Source organism: Plectropomus leopardus, chromosome 3, assembly GCF_026936395.1.
Source record: "Plectropomus leopardus strain MGB_pleo_1.0 chromosome 3, ASM2693639v1, whole genome shotgun sequence".
NCBI classification, from domain to species: Eukaryota; Metazoa; Chordata; class Actinopteri; order Perciformes; family Serranidae; genus Plectropomus; species Plectropomus leopardus.
In genome coordinates this window covers 39,475,482-39,500,238 of record NC_142178.1, presented here as the reverse complement: position 1 = coordinate 39,500,238, position 24,757 = coordinate 39,475,482, and the positions used below count along the sequence as shown (strand labels likewise).

The 24,757-nt window shown below is 36.9% G+C and overlaps 3 protein-coding genes and 1 long non-coding RNA gene across 5 annotated transcripts; 1 reads left to right on the top strand and 3 right to left on the bottom strand.

Annotated features, from left to right (window-relative positions):
• Positions 1-536: 536 nt before the first annotated feature.
• Positions 537-7,320, bottom strand: LOC121937879 (galectin-related protein-like). Of its 2 annotated transcripts, none has more exons than XM_088075056.1 (6): positions 7,188-7,320; positions 5,767-5,898; positions 4,472-4,555; positions 4,049-4,137; positions 2,574-2,757; positions 537-1,311 (listed from the first exon to the last, which is right to left on the bottom strand). In XM_088075056.1, exons 2-6 carry the CDS (start codon positions 5,803-5,805, stop codon positions 1,168-1,170), a joined length of 540 nt encoding a protein of 179 aa, XP_087931182.1. In that variant the 5' UTR covers positions 5,806-5,898; positions 7,188-7,320; the 3' UTR covers positions 537-1,167. The 2 variants fall into 2 exon arrangements, with proteins under 2 accessions (XP_087931182.1, XP_087931183.1); XM_088075057.1 differs by having other exon boundaries at positions 5,767-5,814; positions 7,188-7,295.
• Positions 5,715-10,715, top strand: LOC148190078 (uncharacterized). The gene is made up of 3 exons (XR_015776095.1): positions 5,715-5,846; positions 7,303-7,397; positions 10,676-10,715. It is a non-coding gene; the product is annotated as an uncharacterized LOC148190078 (long non-coding RNA).
• Positions 7,636-24,446, bottom strand: LOC121939507 (equilibrative nucleoside transporter 2-like). The gene is made up of 13 exons (XM_088075055.1): positions 24,312-24,446; positions 22,317-22,375; positions 21,991-22,072; positions 20,889-21,040; positions 20,662-20,801; positions 19,122-19,256; positions 18,058-18,155; positions 13,012-13,087; positions 12,810-12,916; positions 12,069-12,177; positions 10,956-11,041; positions 10,682-10,878; positions 7,636-8,809 (listed from the first exon to the last, which is right to left on the bottom strand). The coding sequence occupies exons 2-13, from the start codon at positions 22,352-22,354 to the stop codon at positions 8,698-8,700; spliced, it is 1,332 nt and encodes a 443-aa protein (XP_087931181.1). The 5' UTR covers positions 22,355-22,375; positions 24,312-24,446; the 3' UTR covers positions 7,636-8,697.
• On the bottom strand, positions 13,388-18,042 carry LOC148190077 (uncharacterized). Its single transcript, XM_088075054.1, has one exon. The coding sequence runs from the start codon at positions 17,053-17,055 to the stop codon at positions 15,118-15,120; it is 1,938 nt and encodes a 645-aa protein (XP_087931180.1). The 5' UTR covers positions 17,056-18,042; the 3' UTR covers positions 13,388-15,117.
• Positions 24,447-24,757: the final 311 nt, after the last annotated feature.

Here is a 24,757-nt window from a genome sequence, read left to right as displayed (position 1 = left end):
ATGCAATGAAGTGCCCTCTAGAGTGGCCCTCTAGTGGAGAAAGTTCCCTTTAAGGTGGTCTGCTAGTGGAGAAATGCAATCAAGTGTTCTCGAGGGTGCCCCTGTAGTGGAGAAAATATGATAAACTGTGTGATAAAGTGCCTTCTAGAGTGCCCTTCTAGTAAAGAATATCTGATAAAGTGCACTTTTGGGTGCCGTTTTAGTGGAGAAAATGTGATGCAGTGCCATAAAGTCTGCAGTGCATGCTGGAAATCTGTACGTCGGTGCCCCAATGCGTACAACTGGTGCCCTTTTTTTGCCCCTGCCCCTCAGACAGCCTGCGTCCACCACTGATTTTTAATGTTTGAAATATCTGGAAAATATTTGTCAATTATCAGGATTTTTTCCCTATGATTCTACATTTGGATTTTGCATTAAAAATGATCAAATGGATATTGCCCAATGATCAAAACAATTAATATTTTAAATTGTTGTCTGTTTTCTCTGTTAAATCGTTCAAAAATACTTATTGACTGTATTCCCGGCAGCCGTTCTCATTTCAACTTTACTGCACTTTATTGTATAGTCATTTATTTTGAAAACTCTACAAAAAGACATTTTTACAGTACTTTTCACTGGATGTTAAGGACACACAGGTACACAGTGAATACAAAAACCGCTGTATTTCTCATACAGATATTCATATACTTTTATTGATGATGGCAGCAGGACTTCATACTGTGAGGTTTGAGGTAGTCATCACCCTTACTCCTACGAATGATCACAACTTACGATTTAAAAAAACAGTTAAACACCTGCGCGTGTAATTGGAGCTTAATGTCCAACATTTTTTGGCAAAAATGTAAAACAATTGCAAAAAAAGTATTGCTTCTAACGACACTAAGAGAAACCAAACAAAACAAAAAAGGTGAAGGTAAGATATTAAAAAATGTTCTGGAAACTTTTTACGAGGTTTTGGGGAATCTTTCTACACGGTCAGACACGACAGTTCCCAGACTGACTCACGTATTTGACACCGATATTGAGACTAATTTCTCTCCATTTTAAACGTCCGGCGCCTTAAAGTCCGGAGTGAACACAGACGGCGTTCAGGAGAGGAGGTTTTTTCTGAGTCATGAGATCCTCGTCTGCTCCAGTTCAGAGTAATCAACAGTGACGCCCTTTATTTCAGGCCAGTTTAGTGATGGTGAGGCTTCCTTTTATCCATAACGTGTCGATTTCGCCGAGTGACGTCAGTCTGTGGTGAAAGTCGAACAGCTTCTGTCCGTCCACAAACACACGAAACCGACTTTGTTCACAGTGAATCTCAATCTGCGAGGAGAGACGGGACACAGGCGGGTTATTCTTACGTGTTTTTATAGTGAAACCAGACACAAAAAAACCAAAAATCATCTTTTCAACAGTGGCTGTTTCTGCCACGCAGATGTTACGGCAGTGTTAACCCTTTGAAACCTGCAGCGACGTCACTTTTCTTGTGCTGCTTTCACAAGTGTTTAAACCTTTGAACTCAGCAAATTGGTGCAATTTCTTTCAAAAACATAGTGAAACAAGAAATAAGTAACTTGGAAAGAAAAATTCCACAAATTGCAAGAAATTAGTAGATTTAGAAAATTATTATTTAAAAAGCGCCGTGAGTGGCAGCCTGTTGCAGCAGCTCCTCCATCTTCACTTTTTTTGCACATTTTTTCTTTTTTATTGCTCTTTTTTATCTTTTGGGCCTTTTTTGTTTGTTCTCTGTACATACTGTACATATCTTTATTATTATTATTAGACATTTTCATTAATATATACATGGTAACCTTTAATAGACCATTTCAATCAGATAAACCCATGCTTGATAACACTGTGTTAACTGTAATGACATCTTTTACATTCCATTTTAATTTTATTTTTTATTATTATTTTATAATCTTATTTTTTATTATATTTATTTTTTGTCTTTCTTTTCCTTTCTTTTATGTATTTCTATATTGTTGTTTTTATTTATTCTAATTTATTTGCCTGTTTTTTTACTGTGTGTGTACAGGCATATTTGCTCAGAAGGAGATTTTGTGTGTATTTTGAGTTTTTTAGAAAAATAAAAAAAGAAAACCCATTTGCTCAAGTTTCAAAGGGTTAACAAACAAACCAAATTACAGCTTCAAAATGTAAATTTAACGCATCATGACAAAATATTAAAGCCTCATGTGACCTTTTTTTCTAAAAATCAAAACCCTGCTTCCATGACACCATGTATTGGTTTGTGGACTCAATGTTTCAGCCGTCGCCATGTTGGTGTTTTTGGGAGAGCGGTTTGGGTTTACTCAAACTCCCCTTTAACACAGAGGAGGCACCATAGAGCCGCTACAGGGTTAGGATTAGGGTTAGGTTAGTCCCGAATTTATGCCTCCTTTGTATTTTGGACAGAATAAAACAACGGCTGCTAATGCCGCTCCAACGTGTGATTTTAGACAGCATGCCGGCATTGAAGAGAAGCACAAAGCGTTTTTGGTTTTTTTTCGTGTTTCCACTTTGTGCATTTTGAGGGTTAATGGAAACCCGCCGGGTGACACAGGTTGAGAGTTTTTTGGTACCTTGAACGGCTGCCCTCTGATGAAGGGGAAGAAAGGCACGGCTTTGTCCACGTCTCCCCACGACCCGGACACGCAGGCTCTGCGCAGGACTTGTCTGTCCCTGAAGCGAACACAGAGCTCCAGAGCCACGTCAGGCGGAGGCTCCCTGGACGTCCCCCGTCCACGAGTCAGGGCGACGTAGAACCTAACGGAGGGACAAATACCAGCCGTCAACCTGTCGCTGTTCTGACTTTATGTTAAAGACTCAGAGTGACCAAAAACACTCGAGAGCAAACGCAGGTTTCTCAGCAATATCCAACCACCAGACATGGTGGTTTTGCTTCTTTCGTTGCCGTCTTTTCTCGTCTCTTTGAGTCGTTAGGCTTCTTTTGTGGTTTAGTGGTCAGTTTGAGTCTCCTTGTGGTTGTTTTGTGTCTTTTTGAGGACATAATGCTACTCCTTCTGGATGTTTTGTGTCTCTTTGGATGTTATTTGTGTCTCATTGAGGTCATTTTGTGTCTCCTCATTTGTCTCTTTGAGGTTGAGTTGCTGTTTTGTGTTGTTTTGTGTCTCTTTGAGGATGCATTGGTGTTTTTATGGTTGTTTTGTGTTTATTTGAAGTCATTTTGAAGTCATTGTATTTTGTGTCTCCTTGTGGTTGTTTTGTGTTTCTTTATAGTTTTTTTGTGTCTCTTTGTGGTTATTTTGTGTCTCCTTGTGGTTGTTTTGTGTTACTTTATAGTTTTTTGTGTCTCTTTGAGGTCATATTGCTACACTTTGCGGTTGTTTTGCATTTTCTTGTGGTTGTTTTGTGTCTCTTTACGGTTGTATCATTACTCTTTGAGGTTTTGAGTCTGATTGTAGTTTTGTGTCTCTCTGAGCTTGTTTTGTGTCTCTGTGGTCCTCGTGTGTTCCTTTAAGGTTGTATTGCTGTTTTTTTTTGTAGTTTTGTGTTTCTTTGAGGTCATATTGCTACTCTTTGTGATTATTTTGCATCTTCTTGTGGTTGTTTTTAGTCTTGTTGTAGTTTTGTGTCTCTTTTTTGTGTAGTTTTGCTATCTTTTGTGGTTATTTTGTGTTTCTTTGAAATCGTATCTTTGTGGTTGTTTTGAGTCTTGTTGTAGTTTTTTGTCTCTTTTGGGTAGTTTTGTGTCTTTTCAGGTTGTTTTGTGACTCTTTGTAAATGTTTGCATCTTTTTTGTGATTTTGTGGTTATTTTTTTGTTTTCGAGGACATTTTGTGTTGTTTTTGTGTGTCTGTTTGAGACTGTATTGTCACTCCATGTAATTGTTTTGAGATCAGTTTACTTTTTGTGGTTGTTTTCTGTCCCTTTGTTGTGATGTTTTTTGTGGTTTTGTGTCGTTGTTGTCGTTTTAAATTTATTCTTTGGGGACCATGAATATCCCGTTAATAGTGATGTGTTGATACTGAGGAGAAGGGGATGGATTCATTTAAAAAAATAAATAAAAAAATAAGTTATGTGAACATATTTTTACCTGTCAGGACAGGAGTCCACAACACCCACCAGTACGACCTTCTTCCCCGGCCGCATCCCGTCTGTGATGTGACCTCTGAAAGGAACCGCCTGCACACACAAACATTTTCGTGGTGACAAAAAAAAAAAAAAAGAAAGAAATGTGATTAATTTTTCTTTGTCTAACCGGAAAGATACTCAAACAGAAAAGACAAGAATAATGAAAACATGCAAAAAGAATAAGAATAAAATGCTGAATGTTGTGAAATGTAATGTCACTAACATTATCTCATACAATTAAAATAGCATCATGGTAATAAAACTCAAAGGAGTGTTTGGGCCACTGTGAGGAAAAACAAACATTTTGAGAATAAAGTTAAAATATTTTGAGAAATATTCTGTGATGTTGTGAAAGATAAAATTGTAACTTTGAGGAAAAAGTTACCAGATTTCTCTCAGCGTCTCTGTCAGGAGGACGAACACTCGTTTTATTTTCCTCAGCTGCGGTCCTCTGTGGAACGGCCCATTTCTGAAATAATTAACATAATTTTAACTTCACAGGATCATCACTGCAATTTAGTAAATATAACTTTATTTCTAATTACTACAAAATTTATTCTAAATTATATTACAAAAAATTACAATTTCAAGCACTTTTTAGGTAATTGCCTTGTTTGTTTGTTTTGTTTGTGTGGTGGATAAATTTTCTTTTTTTTTTTGCTATTTTTTAGGCAACTTTCTTGCATTTTTTTCCTTTTTTAAAAAACTTTTTTGCGTTGTTTCCTTTCAAGTTACTCTCAGGTATCTATTGAAAATGTGAAGGAAAAAAGAAAAACATGTTAAATGAATATTCACATCCAAACTTTTATCTGTCTATCAAAACAAAAGTTAAAATGTTTTTTTTAAAAGTACTTAGTCTGACATTTAAATAACCACATTTTAACAAAAAGCGACCTAAACTGTGATCAGGCCTGTTTTAAAGTTTTAAAAGTACTTTTGAGTAATAAATCAAAGTATTTAATTTACCGATATTTATTATAATTAACTTAATGAAGCCAAAGAAACACACAGCGTGATGTCATCATGTGACCGGCACGTGCTGCGTCACGTCTGAGTGAAACAGGAAGTTGAGTGAGTTCAGTTTTTACTTTCAAAATAAAAGCGAACATAGCGTTCAAAAGGTTGACAGATGTGAGTGTGTATGTGTATATACAGTATAAATGTATGTGTGTGTGTGTGTGTGTGTGTGTGTGTGTGTGTGTGCGTGCCATATATATAACATAAGTGTACCATATTTTTTTACTCCCTTTTATTTCGAATCGTTAATTAATAATAATTTTGAATTTTCTTGTAATTTTATTTTTTTAAATTATTTTTTGGCTGTTATTCGGGCCATATTTCGGTAAGTTGCTCTTCAGCTTTCTTCCCATGTTTTTTTTTTTTTTTTTAAAGAAATCAACCCAGTTTTCTCAGGTTTGAAATGATGCGCACAGGTTTTATTTTGTAAATACTGACAGGAAGTTGCTGTGTTTCACGCCGGTGAGTTTGACGTCAGCCGAAACGACGGCAGGTTGTTTGAAAACTCAGAAAACTGTTTTTCAGTCACCTGAGGGTTAAAGCTACAGCTCAGAAAAGTCCCAGATCCTTTTAGCCGCACTGACCTGGTCTCTCTCTTCTTCTGTGGTGGTTTCTACCACGTCTCTCACCTGCTTCCTGTCGCCCAGGTGTGTTTAAACTCACCTTCCTGCCCCGCGCCGTCGCTCCGCGCGTCTCAGCCATGATGTCGATCTGAAGGGAAACAAACAGGAAAAGAGCTGCAGGTCCAGTTTGTCCGCGTCCTGCAGACCGAGTCTGTGACGCAACAGCTTCAACCTGCCTCATTACACACACACACACACACACACACACACACACACACACACACACACACTCAGCTCCGTTAATCAGCTGCTCTGCATGCCTCTCTGTCTCAGCTCAGTAACAACAGAGCTGATTGTTTGAGGCAAAACCGCCAAAGTTAAAGTCACCGCAGGTTTCTTTCCCAGCAAACTAAAAATGTGTGACACCTTTTATTTATTCCTAAAAAACAGCACTTATTATCTATTATGATAACGATTCACACGCTCATTACATTCACTGTTAGTTTCTGTGTTTTTATTGTTATTTGTGCGTTTTTACGAGCTTTTCGTTGTGTTCATGCATATGGCAAACATTTTGGCAAGTTTAGTATATATTTTTAAAAGTTATAACGTGATAATTGATACTGTATGTCAGCAGGAACAGAGTGAAAATGGTATTTTTATGACTCTACGCCGCGTTTTACTGCAGTTTAAAAGTCTCTGTCAGCGATGAGGAAATAACGTCTGTTTTAACTGCAGGACTTGTAGAGTTGTAAAACCTTATTTTAAAATAGTAAAACAGTTTTAAGTATTACAGATTTTTTTTTTATCTTTCTGTTTTTTTTAACCCTTTATTCAGCATGTAGTACATGCATATAACCAAATACAGTCAACAAAGCAATAATATGGGGTTGAAGTCAGAAAGCAACAATATGAACATAAATATGCTTATAAAAAGAGTAATGAAATAAAATAAAATCTCAAAAGGTTAACAAGAATAAAGCAGAAAAAGGAATAAAAGTGATTTAAAAAAAGATCTTGAAAGGTACTTCAAGTACTAAATTAATAAAGTTTTAGAAAATATAAGAATAAAAGCAATACAAGAAAATAAAAATTATATAAGAAATAATCTAAGACGTTGGAAAGATAAGGTCATTTTTAATTTTAATAATATATTTTTTAAATAATTTAATAATTGTGTTTAATTTTCTTATAATTTTTTTTAAACTGATTTCTTTCTATTAGTTGGGCCATTTTTGGAAAGTTGCTCACCACCTTTCTTAGATATATGTATAGTATAGTGAGTGTGTGTGTGTGTGTTTTGTTTTGTTACTGCTCTTTTTTTCTTATTTTGGGGTCATTTCTAACAATTTAATTCTTTTTTTTAGATCTTAAAAAAACAGAAAAACAAAGTATCAATGGCGTGGGTTTTGTTACATTTCATGAAAGAGTTTTAAAAGTAAAAAAGTTTTTAAAAGTGTTACAGTTAACTTTAGAGGTCGAGACATTAATTAAAATATCCAGTCAGAGTTAAAAACTCACCTGCAGCTTCACCTGCAGAGCGGCTCGTGTCTCTTTGGTTCTGCTGTTTCATGTTTCAACGCTGAAAAACCTCGAGGACTTTAAGTCCTAACTTTCCTTTTCGTTTTCCTCGCAGAGAGCAGAAGAATCGGAGGAAGCCGGACGACACGAGGTCGACGGAAAGGGCCGAGCTGCAGGAAGAGGAAACCACAGAGGCCGCCTGCTTAAAAAGTAAAAACGTTTTTGCTAATTTTAAATATTCAGTAATAATTTCTGAAGCTGATTCTGTTAAAAAGGTCTCATTTAAATGGAAACGTCTCAGGCGAACAGGGAAAAAATCAACAAATAAAAACCTCAAAACTTCAGCTGATTACTCCCAGTTAGACTTTTTAAAACATTTTTTGTGACCTCACATATTCCTTAATTAAAAACCCACACAGCTGCCTTTTACCAAAATTTATAACTAAAATAAAATCACACAAAGCAGTTTTTGGTCATTTTGTGCATTTTATTATGAGAGCCTACAAAAAAGACGTTCAGTTGTTAAATTATCATTTTTAAAGACATCAAAGTAGGAAAAACACATAAATAAGCAAACAAGATAATAAAAAAGTCTTTGGTTATAAAAATAAAGTACAAACAGGCCCAGCAGTAGACTTAAAAACATTAATATAATAAAAAACGTCCCACGTCAAAGAACAGTAAAAATGAAATTCTGCACATTAAAACAATAAATTACAACAAAATACAGTAACATAAAGTCAAATATACATTTATCAGCGTGTAACTTCTGATAACCCGTAAACGTCTTAGCGGTCGATCAATTTCTCCTTTAATTTAATCAAATATGAAACATATATATATATTTAATAATGCTGATCTGAATAAACTTACTTTTTTTTTTTCAAAGGTTTTCAAAGATTGTGGAAATGTGACAAAGAAAAGAAATTATTTTGGAAATGTGGTAGTTGGAAAACGATTGTCTTGTCTTTAGAATGAAAGCAGATTTCTTATATTAAAAAACAAATTTACATTTACACATTTACAATACTTTAAGATGGTAATTATGCATCTTATTAAAAGTAGAAATCATTTTTTTGTTGTTACAAAATTATGATGCAGTTACGCGTTTAGCCTCTCCGCAGATTTCTGTACAGCCAAACTCTTTAATAATAATAATAAAGAATAATAATCCCCATAATAATAACATTCACTTCAATAATCCACGTACAATTAACTAAAGCATGAAAATTAATTTCAGATATATTTGCAACTGTGATTTTAACAGTGGTGGGACTAAAATGATTTTCTTGTCTTTAGGATAAAAGCATAATTTTAAGCAATTTTCTTAAAAAAAGAAATAAAAAACAGATTTACACATTTACATAATTTTAAGATGATAATTATGTTAGTGTTATTACAAAATTCTCTACAGATTTCTGTACAGCCACATTTTTTTAATAATAAAAATAATATTAAATAATCCCCATAATAATAACATTCACTTCAATATACCATGTACATAAACTGGCTAAACCAGTTTTCCCAGTAAGAAGGAGAAAGACGCTCCGACTGCCAGACCCAGAACCAGGAAGAAGGTCATCAGAGAGCCGGCGGTCTCACAGTCTTTACAGCGCACCAACCTGACGCACACAGACACACGGTTACAGCGCCAATAATGATAATAACGATAATAATAATAAAAGAAACAAACATAATAATAACAATAAATAATAAACTATAATAATAATAATAATAATAATAATAATAATAATAATAATAATGATATTAATAATAATAAAAAAGAAAAAACATATAATAACAATAATAATAAAATTAAACTATAATAATAATAAAAGAAACAAACATAATAATACCAATAAATAATAAACTATAATAATAATAATATTAATAATAATAAAAAAGAAAAACATAGAATAACAATAATAATAAATTAAACTATAATAATAATAAAAGACACATAATAATAAATAATAAACTGTAATAATAATAACAATAATAATAAAAATGTAATTTTCAAAATCAAGCTTTAAAAATTATTAGACATTAAATAACTTAATTTTTTTTAACCAACATTAATTCTAATTATGAATATCATATGTCCATTATTTCATTTTTCTGAATTTTAATCCTTTTAAATAAGAGGTTTTTGTCATGATGCTGCTATGATTTTAGATAAATAAAATAATAATAATTATTATTATTTTCAAAACACTACATGCAGAGCAGATTTCTTTATTATCACAGCCAGGGATATGTCAATGATTAGCAGCAACATTGATTTTTATGCTTTATCAGTCAAATATTCACACTCATACCGCTCTGCACACAAAATGAACTTTTCAAAATCAGGCTATAAAAAATATTACACATTAATATGATTTTTTACTTTCATTAAGTTTATTTTTTAACCACCATCAGTCCATCAATCATAAATATCAAATATTCATTAATTTTTTAGAAATGTTACCCTTCAAATGTCAGTTTTTTGTTACGATGCCACTGTGGTTTTAGATCAAACACACACACGCACGCACGCACACACACACACACGCACGCACGCACGCACGCACACACACACACGTGATCACAGCTTGCGATATGTCCGTTTTAGCTTCTTTAATGTTAGAATTTGCTTTTTTTCCCTCTAATATTTTTACATAATTGTAAAAATCAGTAAAATCAGTGGTTGAAATCGTATCATACTGCTCTTTCTTGTGTTTGCTATTTTTTTGACATTTTTTGACATTTTTTAAAAATTATTTCCAATATACTACATACAAAGCAGAATTATTATTTTTTTATCTCAGTCTGGGATCTGTCAGTGTGTGAGTGTAGCTGCTGACAGTCTGGGATCTGTCAGTGTGTGAGTGTAGCTGCTGACAGTCTGGGATATGTCAGTGTGTGAGTGTAGCTGCTGACAGTCTGGGATATGTCAGTGTGTGAGTGTAGCTGCTGACAGTCTGGGATATGTCAGTGTGTGAGTGTAGCTGCTGACAGTCTGGGATATGTCAGTGATCAGCAGCTACATTGACTGTGACAGGTCACCTAGTGGAAATAGCATGTATTTCCTCCATATGCCAAATATGGTCAAAATGACCTCATCAGGTGGAAAATAGTCAAAATGACAAATTCAGAGTCAAAAGCCCAGAATGACACCCAGAAATAATACAAGTCCTGTTTTTCTGCTCTGATGGCTGTGGGATCAAAAATGTCAGTTTGAATGGGTTTCAATGGAGCATTTTTGGACCTGAACAGTCTGAATGTAACTATTTAGTTTCCACAGTGTATTTTAGACTTATTGTAGGAGCTGAGCTGCAAATTCACTGATTACACTCAAATACACAATCTGGACCACATTTAGGACACATGCATCAACACACACAAAGTGCGTAAAATGCATCAAACAGTCCCTAAAGGGTTAATTAATGGTGGTTCATCCACATAAAGACAAAGTTTGACCCTCTGTTTTTCGTTTTTTGGGGCAGACTCACTGTGGAGCGTAGGCCATGCAGAGGCTCGCCAGGTATCCGTTGGAGAAGGCGAAGAGGGCCACGATGGTGACGAAGGCGCCGTCGTGGCTGAAGAGGACGGTGAGTTTGGAGTTCTGGACGTTACACAACATGAGCAGCGGGATGAAGACCAGACGGGACGCCACGGCGGCGGGAAACAGAGCGCTGTCCTTCGCCGGCTGCACAAACATTTCGGAGTCGTTAACACGATGACGCAAATGGCAAATCTAATCCTCAGAGCAGGCGGCCGACTCACCCACTGCACGAGCGACGGGGCGCTGCGGCCGACCAGGTCCATGGCATTGAAGACGATGAAGCAGCAAACGCAGGTGAACACTTTGTCTGTGAAGGGAGAGCAGGGCTCAGCTCACAATCAAACCTTTATTTACACAGAGATGCAACAAAGTGGTGAAGGGATGACGTATTTCTGTAGGTCAACCCGAAAGTTAGCATCGCACTGGTTCCCTCGTCAAAAACCTATTTTCGATAATCGCCAAAAACAAGCTCTGTGACGAGTTTATGATCCTTCCAGGTTTGGTTCAGCGTGATAATCTTCACAGATGAACTCCACGTCCGTGTGTTTTGAAGCGTAAATGAAATCGCCAGAAGTAAAAAGCTGTTAGACTATAAACCAACTACATCGAGTTCAGACGACCTAAAATATCTCCACCCCGAATCGCTCAACTTCTGATGTGATTTAGTGCACAGAACTGAAAACTATTTCAAACAGATAAATCTAAAAGTTTGAGCGCGAGTCTGTAAAGCTGTAAAGGCCGATGACGTCTAACGCCAAAGACTTTTTTTAGATGCATAAAACCTTAAAAGTTCGCAAATTGGGTTTATACATACGTATTTCACGTTGCAGAACAAAATGTGTAAATATCTTTAGCCTGTGTAAACCACAGACCTTACTTAAGGCATTTTACAGAAAACCCAAGAAACCCAGAGACTTTGAGACGAGGGAACTGGAAGTGCAAAAACGGACTTTTTAGGACTCATTCCCTCACCACTCTGAAGAGCTGCTACAAAGTCCCCTCTTTACGTCTCTTTACGAATTTTTACAAAACGATGGCAGCATGGAGCTGCTCCAGTGTGGGATTTTAGACAGCAAGCCGGCACCGTGGAATCAAGCAGCACGACGTTTAACTCGACTATTCGGCCTCTATTGTTACGTATTTAATATATTTAACAAATCCACAACATGGACCTCGTGGCGGATTAAAGGAGAGACATCTCGTCCTGAGAAATAATTTAGGTTTTTTTTTCCAGTCTGGAATAAATGAGACAATGAAGCACAAGGTCCGTACTGGGAATGAAACCGTAACCGGTTATCACGCAAATCACGGTAAAAGTCTTCAGAGAGACTCACCCCAGGCGGCGCTGTGCGTGTAGACGGTCCGAACTCTCACTGTGATCACAGGAAACACCGACAGCGTGACGGCAAACACACACGTGATACACGCAGCCATCGGCCAGATCTGCAGGAAACACACAAAGATTCATTATCACGTATTTTCAATCAGGATTTGTAAAAAAAAAAAAAAAAAATTACTAAGATTTAAAAAATTAAATATGCTAAACAACCAGCACTGTTACAAATAACAGTTTTCGTTTAAATATGCATTTAAAAGGAGGAAAAACACCCGAATTCAGGCGAAATGGTGGATTTAACAGATATAGACAACAGTGCATTTATAAAATTGTGGTTTTAGTTTTTTAAATAGATTCTTATTGATTTTTGGATTTAACACCACAGTGCTCGCCACATTCTCAAAGACAAAAAAAAAAGTAAATAATAATATATAAATAAAATGATCAGTAATTACAATGATTAAAATAAAGATAAAGTAAAGAAAAAAAAGCAGATACAGAAAGGTGACCACGTTCTCTCAAACAGACAAGAATTTTAAGATTTGAAGATAAAAAGGCTTCATTTTATTTGAAATAAAATGTTTGGGATAAATTGTTTTATTATGATTTCCTGTGAAGGAAGATCATAATCATAACGGATAAAACGGTCATGATGCTCAAATCTTTAGTGTAAATTTTCGACGCTTTTAACCATATGAATATGAAATAAATGTTTTCTAAAAAATAAGAGGTCGTTCACCTTTTTGAAGACGTTTAGGACGGACGAGCGCTCCTGGTTCTCCTCCGGCTCACCCATGAACTTCTCGTTGTCCAGTTCTTTATCGTTGTTGTTTAGGACTTTCTTCTCTTTTAAAGGAAGGAAATCAAAATATATCAATATCCGAGTTTATAATGTGATCACCCCAACTGAGCGCGAGTCAGAATATAATATTTAAACCGACCTGAGCTGCTGAGGAGCTCCTGCGACGTCTCCACGTTCTCACACTTACTCCTGTTCAGGTAGAAACGAGCAAACTCCTGCAGAGATAGTTTATGTATATTTTACTAATTTAAAATTTAAAATCTATAATTATAAAAAGTCAGTTGTTAAAAAATGAGATCAAACATTCTAGGACAAGAGTTTCTCCCGCTGACAGAGTTCATCCAGAAGACCACAACCAAATCTTTAGATGCAATTTAAAAAATAAAAGATAAAAATACAAAAATAAAATAAAATAAAATAAAACTCCTGGTAATACCTACATTGATCCTGGTGTTTTAATATAATTCACACTGAGGTTTTGGTTTTTGTTTTTGTTTTTTTTTTTAGATTTTTTTTGGGGGGCGGGACTTTTTACCTTCATTAGATAGGACAGGCTTAGCGTGAAAGGGGGACAGAGACGGGACGACATGCAAACGTCCAAAGCCGCCGCTGCTGCAGTGAGGACGTAGCCTCTGGACGCGGGGCGCCCCATTCAAAACATTTTTGATCTCAAGTAAAATTTAAAAAAACATTAAATCCTATTCCTAAGACTGAAGTTACACTAAACACCAATTACACCAATTTTTTGAAAAGCAGTTTTTAAAAAAAATCATTTTACCGTCAGTGGAAGCAGGCACATCGTATTAATATGTTATATAGGGTCTTACACGCATAATAAAAATCATCAAAATGATCAGACATTAGCTTCAAATTTGAAATTTTTCATTTTATGTTCTTCAGTTTCCTGAAGCTTGGTTGATGATCATGATTATAACAATAATGATAATAGTCATAAAAATATGAAATAAATATATTTAAAAAACAATTTTAAAAAATAATACAAACGATATAGATTTGTGGATATTTACCCTTATTTTTATTTTGATTATTATCCTTTTATAATTTCTCTCTCCAACAATTTGCACGCACCTCTTGAGAAGTTGCTTGTTGCCTTTTTAGACAAATTTCAAAAGAAATCCATTTTCTCGTTTCAACTGTTTCAAATTCATGTGAACGCAGCTCAAGAAAACGGATGTTTACAGGTTTAGGAATCAGCTGGTGTGTTTGTTTTGGAGAAGAGGAGACCTCTGTGGATAATTAAAAACCTAAACAGTACACAGTGAAGACATGAAAGAAAATGAGGGCAGCAAACAGCAGCCTTGTTGAGATGCAGCTGCGGCTGCAGTGTTGCTGTAAGTGCAGACAGGATCTGTCAGAGGTCACCTACAGTAAAGGGTTAAAGCAGTCACTCATGTTTGGCCACGTGGCATCTGTGTGTCACTTTGTGCAATTCAAACCATAGTCAAGAAGTAATTAATGAATACGTGTCAGTCTTTAGAAAGCTGTTAAAACATGTGACAGAAATATGTACAAGTTTACGAATACCACATCAATGAAACTGTCAAATTTCAGCTCGTAAGACAGATCAACAATTAGGAGAATTTCAGTCTGTTGACTATTAACAGCTTTTACAGCAAATAAGAGAGATAAGCAGAAAAAACGTTATTGTTTTTTTATTATCTGATTAGTTATTTGATGTTTATTCTAATTGAATGCGGGACAAACCGGAGCACCCGGGGAAAACCCGCAACACCACAGCAGACAACACACAAACTTAGGAAGGCTCATGACGGGAATCAAACCCTCACCTTCCAGCTGTGAGGTGTTGCCTACAGAGGTGGTCATGAGAACTCAAGTCCTGTCTGACATCCAGGTTAACCTGCTGCTCCATCTGTCTCTCCTCCTATGATGAGGGACAGAGGACAGTGAGCGAGACGCTAACCTGGATGTGAGGCAGGAGAGGAGCTCTTTATCACATTCACTTCTCCTTCAACATGATAACCTAATCTAATTTTTTTTAAATCAGTAATGAGATGTAGATCCTCACTGATCTCAGGCGAACCGGAGCACCCCGGAGAAAACCTGTACGTCAATCTGCGTTCGCTTGCATAAAACCAGCCCTGCTTCTAGATCTGCAGATGTTAGAGAAGAACCTGCAGAATCATGAAGCAGCAGCCGGCAATGCAAGCAGAAGACAGACGGACTAAATTACTGGGAGCGAATTAAGGAGGAGGTCAAAATACATTTAAGGTGCACAGCTGACCACATTTGTGGTCGACTTCTTCCATAAATTGGAAATGTTTTCCCCCAAAGTAGAGAAGAACTTGCGGATGGCGCCTCGCTTTTTTGGTGCTGGCACCAGGCAGTCTTTGACAGCGCAGGTGACAATGCTTTCAAAGGCTGCGTCCCGTAAATACATGGAGACCAGCACCATTTTTGCAGAGCCCAACTGCTTACACAAAGCCTTGAAAATGGCCTTGTGAAGGTTTCCGAAAGCTTTGGGTGTGGGATCCACGTCTACACCCTGGACCTCGGCCCACGTTCTCTCAGTCAGAGACGTGATGATGGCCGCACAGTTTTCACTGGTGTAGTCCACCTTAGCTTTCTTCATGATCCGCGAAACCAGCTGCTCCATGGTTACCTGGATCAACTTTTTGTTCTTTTGTTCTCTTTCCGCAACACGGTCCACAGGTTCAACAGGTGTGTCCATGCGTGCTGAGCCAGACTCTGTGGTGGGATCCAAAGGTGCGCTGTCCTCAACAACGACGAGCTGTGGTATCTCCGCTGGTGGCAGCGACTCAGTGCCCATGATAGCGAGCGCCATCCGTTCACTGTGGTCGTCCACCTGCGTGTTGAGCCACCAGCTCATCATTCCAAGGAAACGCCACACTTTGTCCCTTACGTTGTCATACATGTCCACATGTGATGGTGGGACCTGTTGCAGGGGGACCTCAGGTGCAGTCCTATCAGTAATATGACTGTACATCACGTCAGTCAATGCCTGGGTGAATGTCAAGACATCTTCCTTTGACATGTTCCTAAACCTGTTGAACACACAAAGCTGCTCACCAGCCTGTGTGTCGTCGTTGCCGTCTTCGCTGAGCAGAGACTCGATACTAGTTGCGAGCCTCTGCACTGACTCTCTGCTCTGTATTTTGGAGTCCCAGTGGAATGTGGTTCTAATTTGTGCCAGGAGCCGGTGTAGCAGTGCTACAGCAAAGCGCTTTGCAGAAAAAGACTTGATTTTTCTGCCTATTTCCTCCACAGACTCGCGCTTTTGTTCTGTTGTTGAGCTGTGACCTGCAGAAGCCGCCTCCTCGGAGTGCACATCAGAAATATAGTCAGCGATGTCTTCGCCAACGATGATAATTTCTAGCGAGCTCTCCGACTCGATCAGCTCGTATTCAATGTCCGGAATATCGTCTAATAGAGGATTAATGATGTCACTCAAATTTCTGTTCAGCTGATCCTGAATAAATGTGGCTGACAGCGTTTGAGTTCTTTCGTCCTCTAATGAATCCTGTGAGAAGCTACAGGATGTCTCATTTACAATCACCGGCAAGCTATCGCTGTCTGCTTGCTCGGTATTTTCCACGTCCTCTGTCGTCAGTTCTCCCAGGGAGTTTGACTTACTTCTCTGCTTCCTGGGTCGTGGTGAAAAAAAGGCTTTTGCTTTGCATGCAAAGGACTTAATCATTTCGCAAGCATGCTTAATCATCGCATTTAGCCTGCGCGGTGGAGGGATGCCCTGATTAACTTCAGGCTCTGCGGTGGGCGAGGTCGAGGAGCGAGCGGATTTAACGCTCTCAGCTACCTCTTTACCTATGAGCGCTGTTAAGCACTCAGCGCTGGCAGAATGAACTTCGCCCTTAACGCCCAGTCCATCTGCAAAACCCTGACAGAGTGTGTCGCCAAGGCTTGCCCTCACAGCCTCTGCAGATACGACTGTATCTGCTGCCGTAGCTTTTAAAACGGCTGATATGATGATGGCAATTAAATCAAAAATCAGATCTGCCATCATGATCTTGGTTCCATCATCAGGGGAACCTAGTTTTAACAGTTCCCACTGGTCTGCTGTCATGTTTTTAAGGTAGCACTCAATGTGAGTGCGGACAACAGACCGAGCTTCTGATAGCTCCAGTACCTCCTCAAACGCTACTGCTCCCGGTAATGTGGATTCCATTGCTATTGTTGCGGTAGCTTTTTAAAAATTTAAAAATTTAACGTGTGGTGGTTTGTAAAGCTCCTGGCTCTGTTGGCAGGTCAGCCGGTAAACCTACAGGTCAGTTAATTTAACCCTGAAAAATGAAATTCCGCTATTCTCGAAATAACAGGAAACTCCTCTGTTCTTCAGCCCTATCTATCTCGTGCCCAACGACAGACTGACAGATTTTTCTGTAGAAGTTCTTAAAGGCTTAAACATCAAAGCACAGAATGTTCCATAAGCCCCGCCCCGTCTTTATGACGCCTCAATAAGCCCCGCCCATAGCCCTTTAATCTAGTGCACTGACCCCGCCCTGTATTCCGAATGCGTTCTATAAGCCCCGCCCCGTGCTCATGACGCGTTCGATAAGCCCCGCCCAGATCAGATCCCCAGTTCTGGACTGGCTCCGCCCCTAAATGAAACGACGCGTTCCATAAGCCACGCCCCTAGTGGCGCAATATGAAAATAATAATAATAATAATAATTACAAATGTTTTTCCAACTTATTTGTATCTAATGAGACCAATAACCAATATTTGGAACCAATGTGCATTTACAATAAAAATTCAATGCTGCTGTCAATACCTGCACAAAACTGTAAGTGTCTTAAGCAAATGTTTAATCAAAACTGAAATTTTCAACATAAAATACAAGTTCCCAGCAACTTTTTTCATCAAGTCAAGCAAAAATTTAAATTCGCCCATGCTGACTCTTTCTTTGCTCTTTTTCATGAAATAATTTGATCAGCCAGGCCGATAATCTGTCAATCTTTAATAGTAAAGCCTCTGAGAACCGTAATCACCATAAACTCTCTTAACTAAATAATGACAAAAATATATTTTTTTAGACTTTAGTGCCACAGAGAATGATTAGAAATGACTGAAAACAAGACAAACGGCTGCATTTATCTCCTTCTAGAGCTCAGGACCCGAGATGCCTGTACTTTAATCTTGTGTGTGTGTGTGTGTGTGTCCTCCTCACCAGGTGCGGCAGCAGCAGGTAACACAGCAGCGTCCCCAGAGTGGCCACACATGGCGTGATAAAGTATCCTAGCGCAGCCGAGCTCTCGTCTGCGTTACCTGCAGAGAGAAACTCAACCTTCAGCTTCGTTCACAAACACAGGTTCATTTTTTAATAACTATTTTCCCCAAATACACACTGTGCAGACTTTTACTGACAGATTTTATGTTCATTTTTCGTGATGTAGTTTTATTTTAAAAACTGTTAAAAAAAAGTCCCATTTCGTAAATATCTTAATCACAAGTTTTTGAATACAAAAAATAACTAATTCAAGAAGAGATAGCTCTATTAGGCAGCAATTTCTGATTTTTGTTTATTTATTTATTTTTGTGATGCAAAACATGTTGTTTTTAAACGGGAGCTTACTGTGCTCAGTTTGTAAACATCTCGGTCACAAGTCCTCGAATACCACAAACAAGCAAAAAAAAGTGATTTAAAAAAAAATGTAAAAAGTAAATAAAAATATAAATTTGGCCAATTCATCATTAGCCAAAATGATGAATCAGTCCACCTGCTGTCTTGATTAGGCAGCATTTCTACTTTTTGTTTTTTTACTTTATTTTGTAGCTCCAAAGTTGTTGTTTTTAAATGAGAGTACTTTCCTTGGTACTTTGTTTTCAAATATCGTGGTTATGAGTCTTATTTTTCTTGCTAATTTTTGGACTTTATTAACCACAAAATGACTTAATTAATTGGGAAAATAGCAGATTAAGTGAAAAAAATAACTGACTATATATACGAATATAATCACTTAATTATTATTTCGCTTATATTCTTATTTCCAGACTATTAATAGACCAAAAAAATTGTCAGTTAAGTGTGAAAATGATAAGTAGATTAATCAAAAGTGAAAAAAAAAACCTAATTATTTGCAGCCCTTTTTTTTACAGATATAGATATACATTTTTTATTTTTTTTTTTTAGATATTTTAACACACATTCGCTTACATTCACTCATGTTTTGAGCTCTTGAACCCAAAAGTCAGCGTCTGTCTTCACTGCCAAAAAAAGTCGTCGTTACTCACTTAAGATGGAGAGCAGCATGGCGAGCGCGGCGAAGATCCCGGCCAGACCCTGACCGCTCATAAACAGAGTGCTGTACCGAAGAGGAAACAGGCCGACCATGCCAAACAGACTGCCCTGCAGCACCGCACTGCACACTGCACACACACACGCACGCGCGCGCACACACGCACACACACGCACGCACACATACACGCACATGCACACACACATACACGCACGCACACATACACGCACACACACACATACACGCACGCACGCACACACACACGCACGCACGCACGCACACACACATGCACACACACATACACGCACACACACGCACGCACACACACGCACGCACACACACACATACACACATGCACACACACATACACGCACACACACACACGCACGCACACACACGCACACATACACGCACACACACACATACATGCACACACGCGCACACACACATACACGCATGCACACACACACGCACGCACACACACACGCGCACACACACGCACGCACGCACGCACACACACACACACACACACACACACACACACACACAGGTATCGTTATTATTAACACCAGCAGTAGTATTTTCTCTACAAAGTTCAAAGTCAAAGTTTCCGCCGTCCGCATCGTTTCATCTTCACTGTCATTCACTCTGACTTTGCTCAGTAAATCTAATTTAATCTGCTTCATCTGCTTCTGTTCACGTTATTAAACGAAGACTACACGTTACTTATTATATGTAAAACAGCAACAAAGACGCAGTCGCTGACAGCGAGAATCTTATAATATGTACACAAAGACAATAATGCTCATGAAAAAGGAGATAATCTAACATTTTAACTTCTACAACTTCCAATGAGATAAATTCAAGACTTTTAATGCCACACTGAAAAAAAATAACAAAAAATGAAACAAATAAATATGATAAACATTTAAAAAATGACAAAAACCTTTTGCATAAAATACACTGATTTTATGCGTGACATTGTTGTCAGAAACAGAAAGATCTGTGAGACATTAATGTGAGAGGAACTCTGTGTATATGTATTTCTTTTTTTTTAAATGTCAGCAAATTTTATAATTTATTTTATAATGTTAAAATGTGATATTAAAGATTCATAAAATCCAACTTCCTGTGTTTTAGCAATTTTAAGACATTTTAAATATTGATGTAAGACATTTAAAGACAGATTGAGAATTTATTTTTAGATTAATACTTTAATTTTACGCCTTTTAAGACGTTTTACAGATCGACAGGAACCCTGATAAAATAATGCAAATGTTCAAAGTATATATAAGAGAAATTATATATTAATATATAATTTATATATACATATACATATATACACATGCATACAAACATACAAGCAAGTTCTTTTATTCTTTTATTTTATAATAATTTATTTGATTTATTTTTTATTATTTTTTTACTTACTTTATTATTTATTTTTATTTTAAAAAGATTTTTAAGATATATAATACCGGTGTATGTGTACATTGTGTGTGTGTGTGTGTGTGTGTGTGTGTGTGTACACCCACTGTTGATGAACCAGACGGTTGCCATGGTGACGGAGAAGAAGGTGTCCGGCAGCATGGGGACCTGGACCAGAGCGGCGGTGAGGGAGAAGAAGAGGAGGATGGCGACGAGGCTGAAGGCCACGCGGAGACGCTCCCTGACCCTGCGGACAGGTCAGACAGGAAGCATCATCAATGACATCATCAATGACATCATCAATAACCTCAGCGATCGATACGCGCTCGCTCACCACTGATACAGGAAGGAGTTGAGCAGGGTGAAGAGCAGCAGGGGCAGCTGGGAAAGCAAGGCCATCCAGCTGTCGTAGTTGTAGTCTTTCTTCGTGGCGCCCGACGAGCCGTTCGACGTGACGTCTGGTGTCGAGAGACGTTTGTTGAAATACTTTAACGAGAAAAACAAGAACCACTCAGCGTCTTTATGTGAAATTATTATAAATGTTTTATGTTTGGAGGAAACAACCAAAGACGTAAACGTTCGGTTCACGTTGATTCCAGACACCTTTTACAAGATTTAACCCTTTCAACCCTGAGCAGCATCTTGGTAATAAACGTTTCACAAACAGTGAGAAATTTAAAGATTTAGGAAAAGTACTTATTAAAAAGCAAGGGGAAAAATTCGGGAAAAAACGTATTTGAAATTATCTTATTGATTTTCATGTTAATTTGTTCGTATTTTTTTCAAACTTCTTGCAATTTTTTGGGTCATTTCTTCGTTTGTTGTAATTGCCTTCTTCTAAAGCTGTTGAGAGAAATAAAGCCAGTTTGCTCAGGTTTTAAAGGGTTAATTAGATTTAAGACTTTTAATGCCGACCGAATGAAATTTAAGACCAACTTTACAAAAACCAAAACTGAAGGAAAAAGAGAAAATCATTTGTGCCGATTAGTAAAGACTGCGGACAGTTTATTATCCTGAAAACACGACTTTTTGGGGGAAATATTTGGCGGTTTGTTTTTTCTACATCCCATGTTTTATCATTTTAAAGACTTTCAAAGATTGACTAAAACCAATTAACACTTTATTCTTATTTTAATAAATTCAATACTCTTCGAGGATCTGCGTGACCCTGTAGCAGTTCTGTGTATAAGTACACTGAGAGTACTTTAAAACCAGAGTCAGACTCCTTGTATTTATACACAGACTCTGCCAGTAAAGCTGATTCAGATTTACAAACCAACACCAGGTTGATTGTAACCTTCACTGAGCGTCCAACGAAATAAAACACGATTTAGGAATAATAATAAAACAATGTCTGTTTTTGCAGGAGAGCCGTTCATTGTTCTTCATAAAATAATATGTAAAGTATTTTTTATAATAAGGTGCGGAGGTGAAACCTGAGAGGCCGTCATGAAGAAGTTCCACGGCAGCAGAGTCCCCAGACCGAGCACGAAGATGATGGCGGCCACGGCCTGACCGCTGTGAGAAAAACAAAAAAACAACCTTTATAACCCGAACTGAGACTTTAAACTTTAGTGTAGTCACCAAACAACATTAATACATTAATTAATAATAATAATATTTATTATTATTGTTATGTAAATTAATTATTCACAATTATTATTATTATTATTATTATTATTATTCACAATTATTATTATTATTATTATTATTATTATTATAAATAAATAAATAAAAGTTGAGAACAAAAGTTGAGACTCACCGGTCAGCGGGTGGACTCTGTTTCTTTTCGTTCAACATGCTGCTGCTTTTGTCTCGTTTCTGCACGAAAGTCAAGAAAAGCCCCTAAATAAACAAATAAACAGCTAACAACAACATCACGTTACATATGTACAGTAAAGGTGCTGTGTAGGTAAGAGTGTTTTTGTAACAATTTTTTGGGTGATTTTGTAACATGACAATCAATAATTTAACACACATATATACTGAATCATATATATGTGTGTGTGTATTGTATATATATGTGTGTGTGTGTGTGTGTCCAAATGAACTGTCACATTTTAAAAAAGGAAAACATTTAAAAAGAAAAAGTACAATTACACTATCAGGCAAACAACAATTGGAAAAAAAAAGTCTTAAAAAGTTATACTAATCCTGTAACATCATTTTAGATGTTTAATTATGATGATTAAAAATAGATCTTTTTCTAGACATTTTTCCTGAGCTTTTTAAAAATTATTTACGAAATCTTGGTATTTGTGGAACATTTCTGTTAAGTTTCTTATTACCTTTTTTTCATGTTTTTTTTTTTAAAGAAATCACACACATTTCACATTTTGCTCAGGAAAAGTTTAAATATTTTTTAAGGGGTCTGAAAGCAGCTTAAGAAAAAGTATGTCACTCCAGGGTTCAAAGGGTTAAGAAATTTGGCGTTGAATTCATATAATAATAATAATAATAATGATAATAATAATAATAATAATAATAATAATGATAATAATAATACGTTTATTTATATAGCACTTATCAAAACCAATGTTAAAAAGTGCAGGAAAATTGTTAAAATAAATAAAATTATATATTCAGATCATTTTGGTATTTTCCATTTCTGATTTAAAACAAAATGTGTCCATTACAAATGTGTATAAATCCATAACAGTGATAAAACTGTTTATTCTGTCAATAACGTAATACAGGCACGCAACTGGACTCATCCGGTTGCGTCATCACGTCGCCACATGGCGCAATATAAACAGTGTTGCCAGATCGCGCGGTTTTCCGCCTTTTTTTAATTTAATTGGGCGGGTAAAATAGTTTCACTATTTATATCTTTACACTATAACTTTACACATTTGGGCACCCAAAAAAATTGGCCATGTTTCCATAAATAAAGCAATGACTGATAACTAATAATCGGACTTACATTTTCAACATATATTTTTTTTTCCATTTATTCTTCTTTACCTGTGTCAGTTGCATTTTATGTGTAAAGTCTATAAAGTTAGCATGTTGAAATGAAATTTTTTAATTAATTAAATTAAGTTTGTCATAGCTCTGTATCTAATTTAAAAACAAAGGAAAAGTTTGCATTTGTTCATATGTTCAATATAGTTATCTAAAATATCTTTATAGACTACATAAACCATGTTTGCAGCTATATACATGAACATTTATTTTTATTATTATCATAAATACTACTACTACGACCACCACTAGGCCTTCTACTACTACTAATAATAATAATAATATTTATTATTTAACCTTAATTGAATTTTAAAAAACGATCTACTTATTTTCAGTCCAGTCTGGCAACTCTGCAAATCAGCGTTTCTACTAGGCTATATTTCCCGCTTACAATATCTTATTTATATAACATATTAGATTCTGCTTTTATGATATATTTTTTTCTAAACATAATAAACAACATCTTTGTCACAAAGTGAAAGCAGCCAAAATGTGGAAAAGTGCCGTTTCTGTGCTCGTGCGGTCGGTTAGTTTGGATTAAATATAAGCTAAATAAATATATAAAATATAAAATATTTGGTTGTAGTAGCCGAAATGTCTGTCTGATTTGTATTAAAACAGTAAATAACTTTAAATTCACCTGGCATGTTTAGTAATCGCGCCTTCCGCAGTTTATGGCGCTTTTAGAGACCAACACGTGCGGTGAGACTTCATGTCAGCCAACATTCAGAAGTCCGTTTGAAAATCACCAGATTTAAGAAAACGTGATGAATGAGAGGCAGACGGAGCTCACCTGAGGGTCGGAGCGGGCTGCTCGCGGGTCGGACAGGTGGACCGGGTCCTGTTTGAATGAATGGAGGAGCGGGCGCGCGGACAGCGGTGGCAGTTAGTGGGAGGAGGACAACACCTCTTCCTTCCGGGACTTTTTCTCATTTGGGACAGCCGCCAAAACGTGTCTCACAGCGGATAATAGTGGAGAAGAAGCTCACATACAGACTTTTAATAGTAATCATGGTTTTTGATCCCACCGAGCAGGGCCGTTTCCACCGGGGGCTCAGCCCGGACCCCCTCCTTGATGAACGAGCTCTGTTTTGATGTTTTTGGGGGGTTTGGTTTTTGTCATTCTAATTTATAGAATGAAAAAAAAAGTTAGGTTTCAAGAATGATGTCATAATATTAAGAGATTAAAGTCGTAATTTCGAGAATAAAGTCATAGTGTAACAAGAAAAAAGCAGTAAT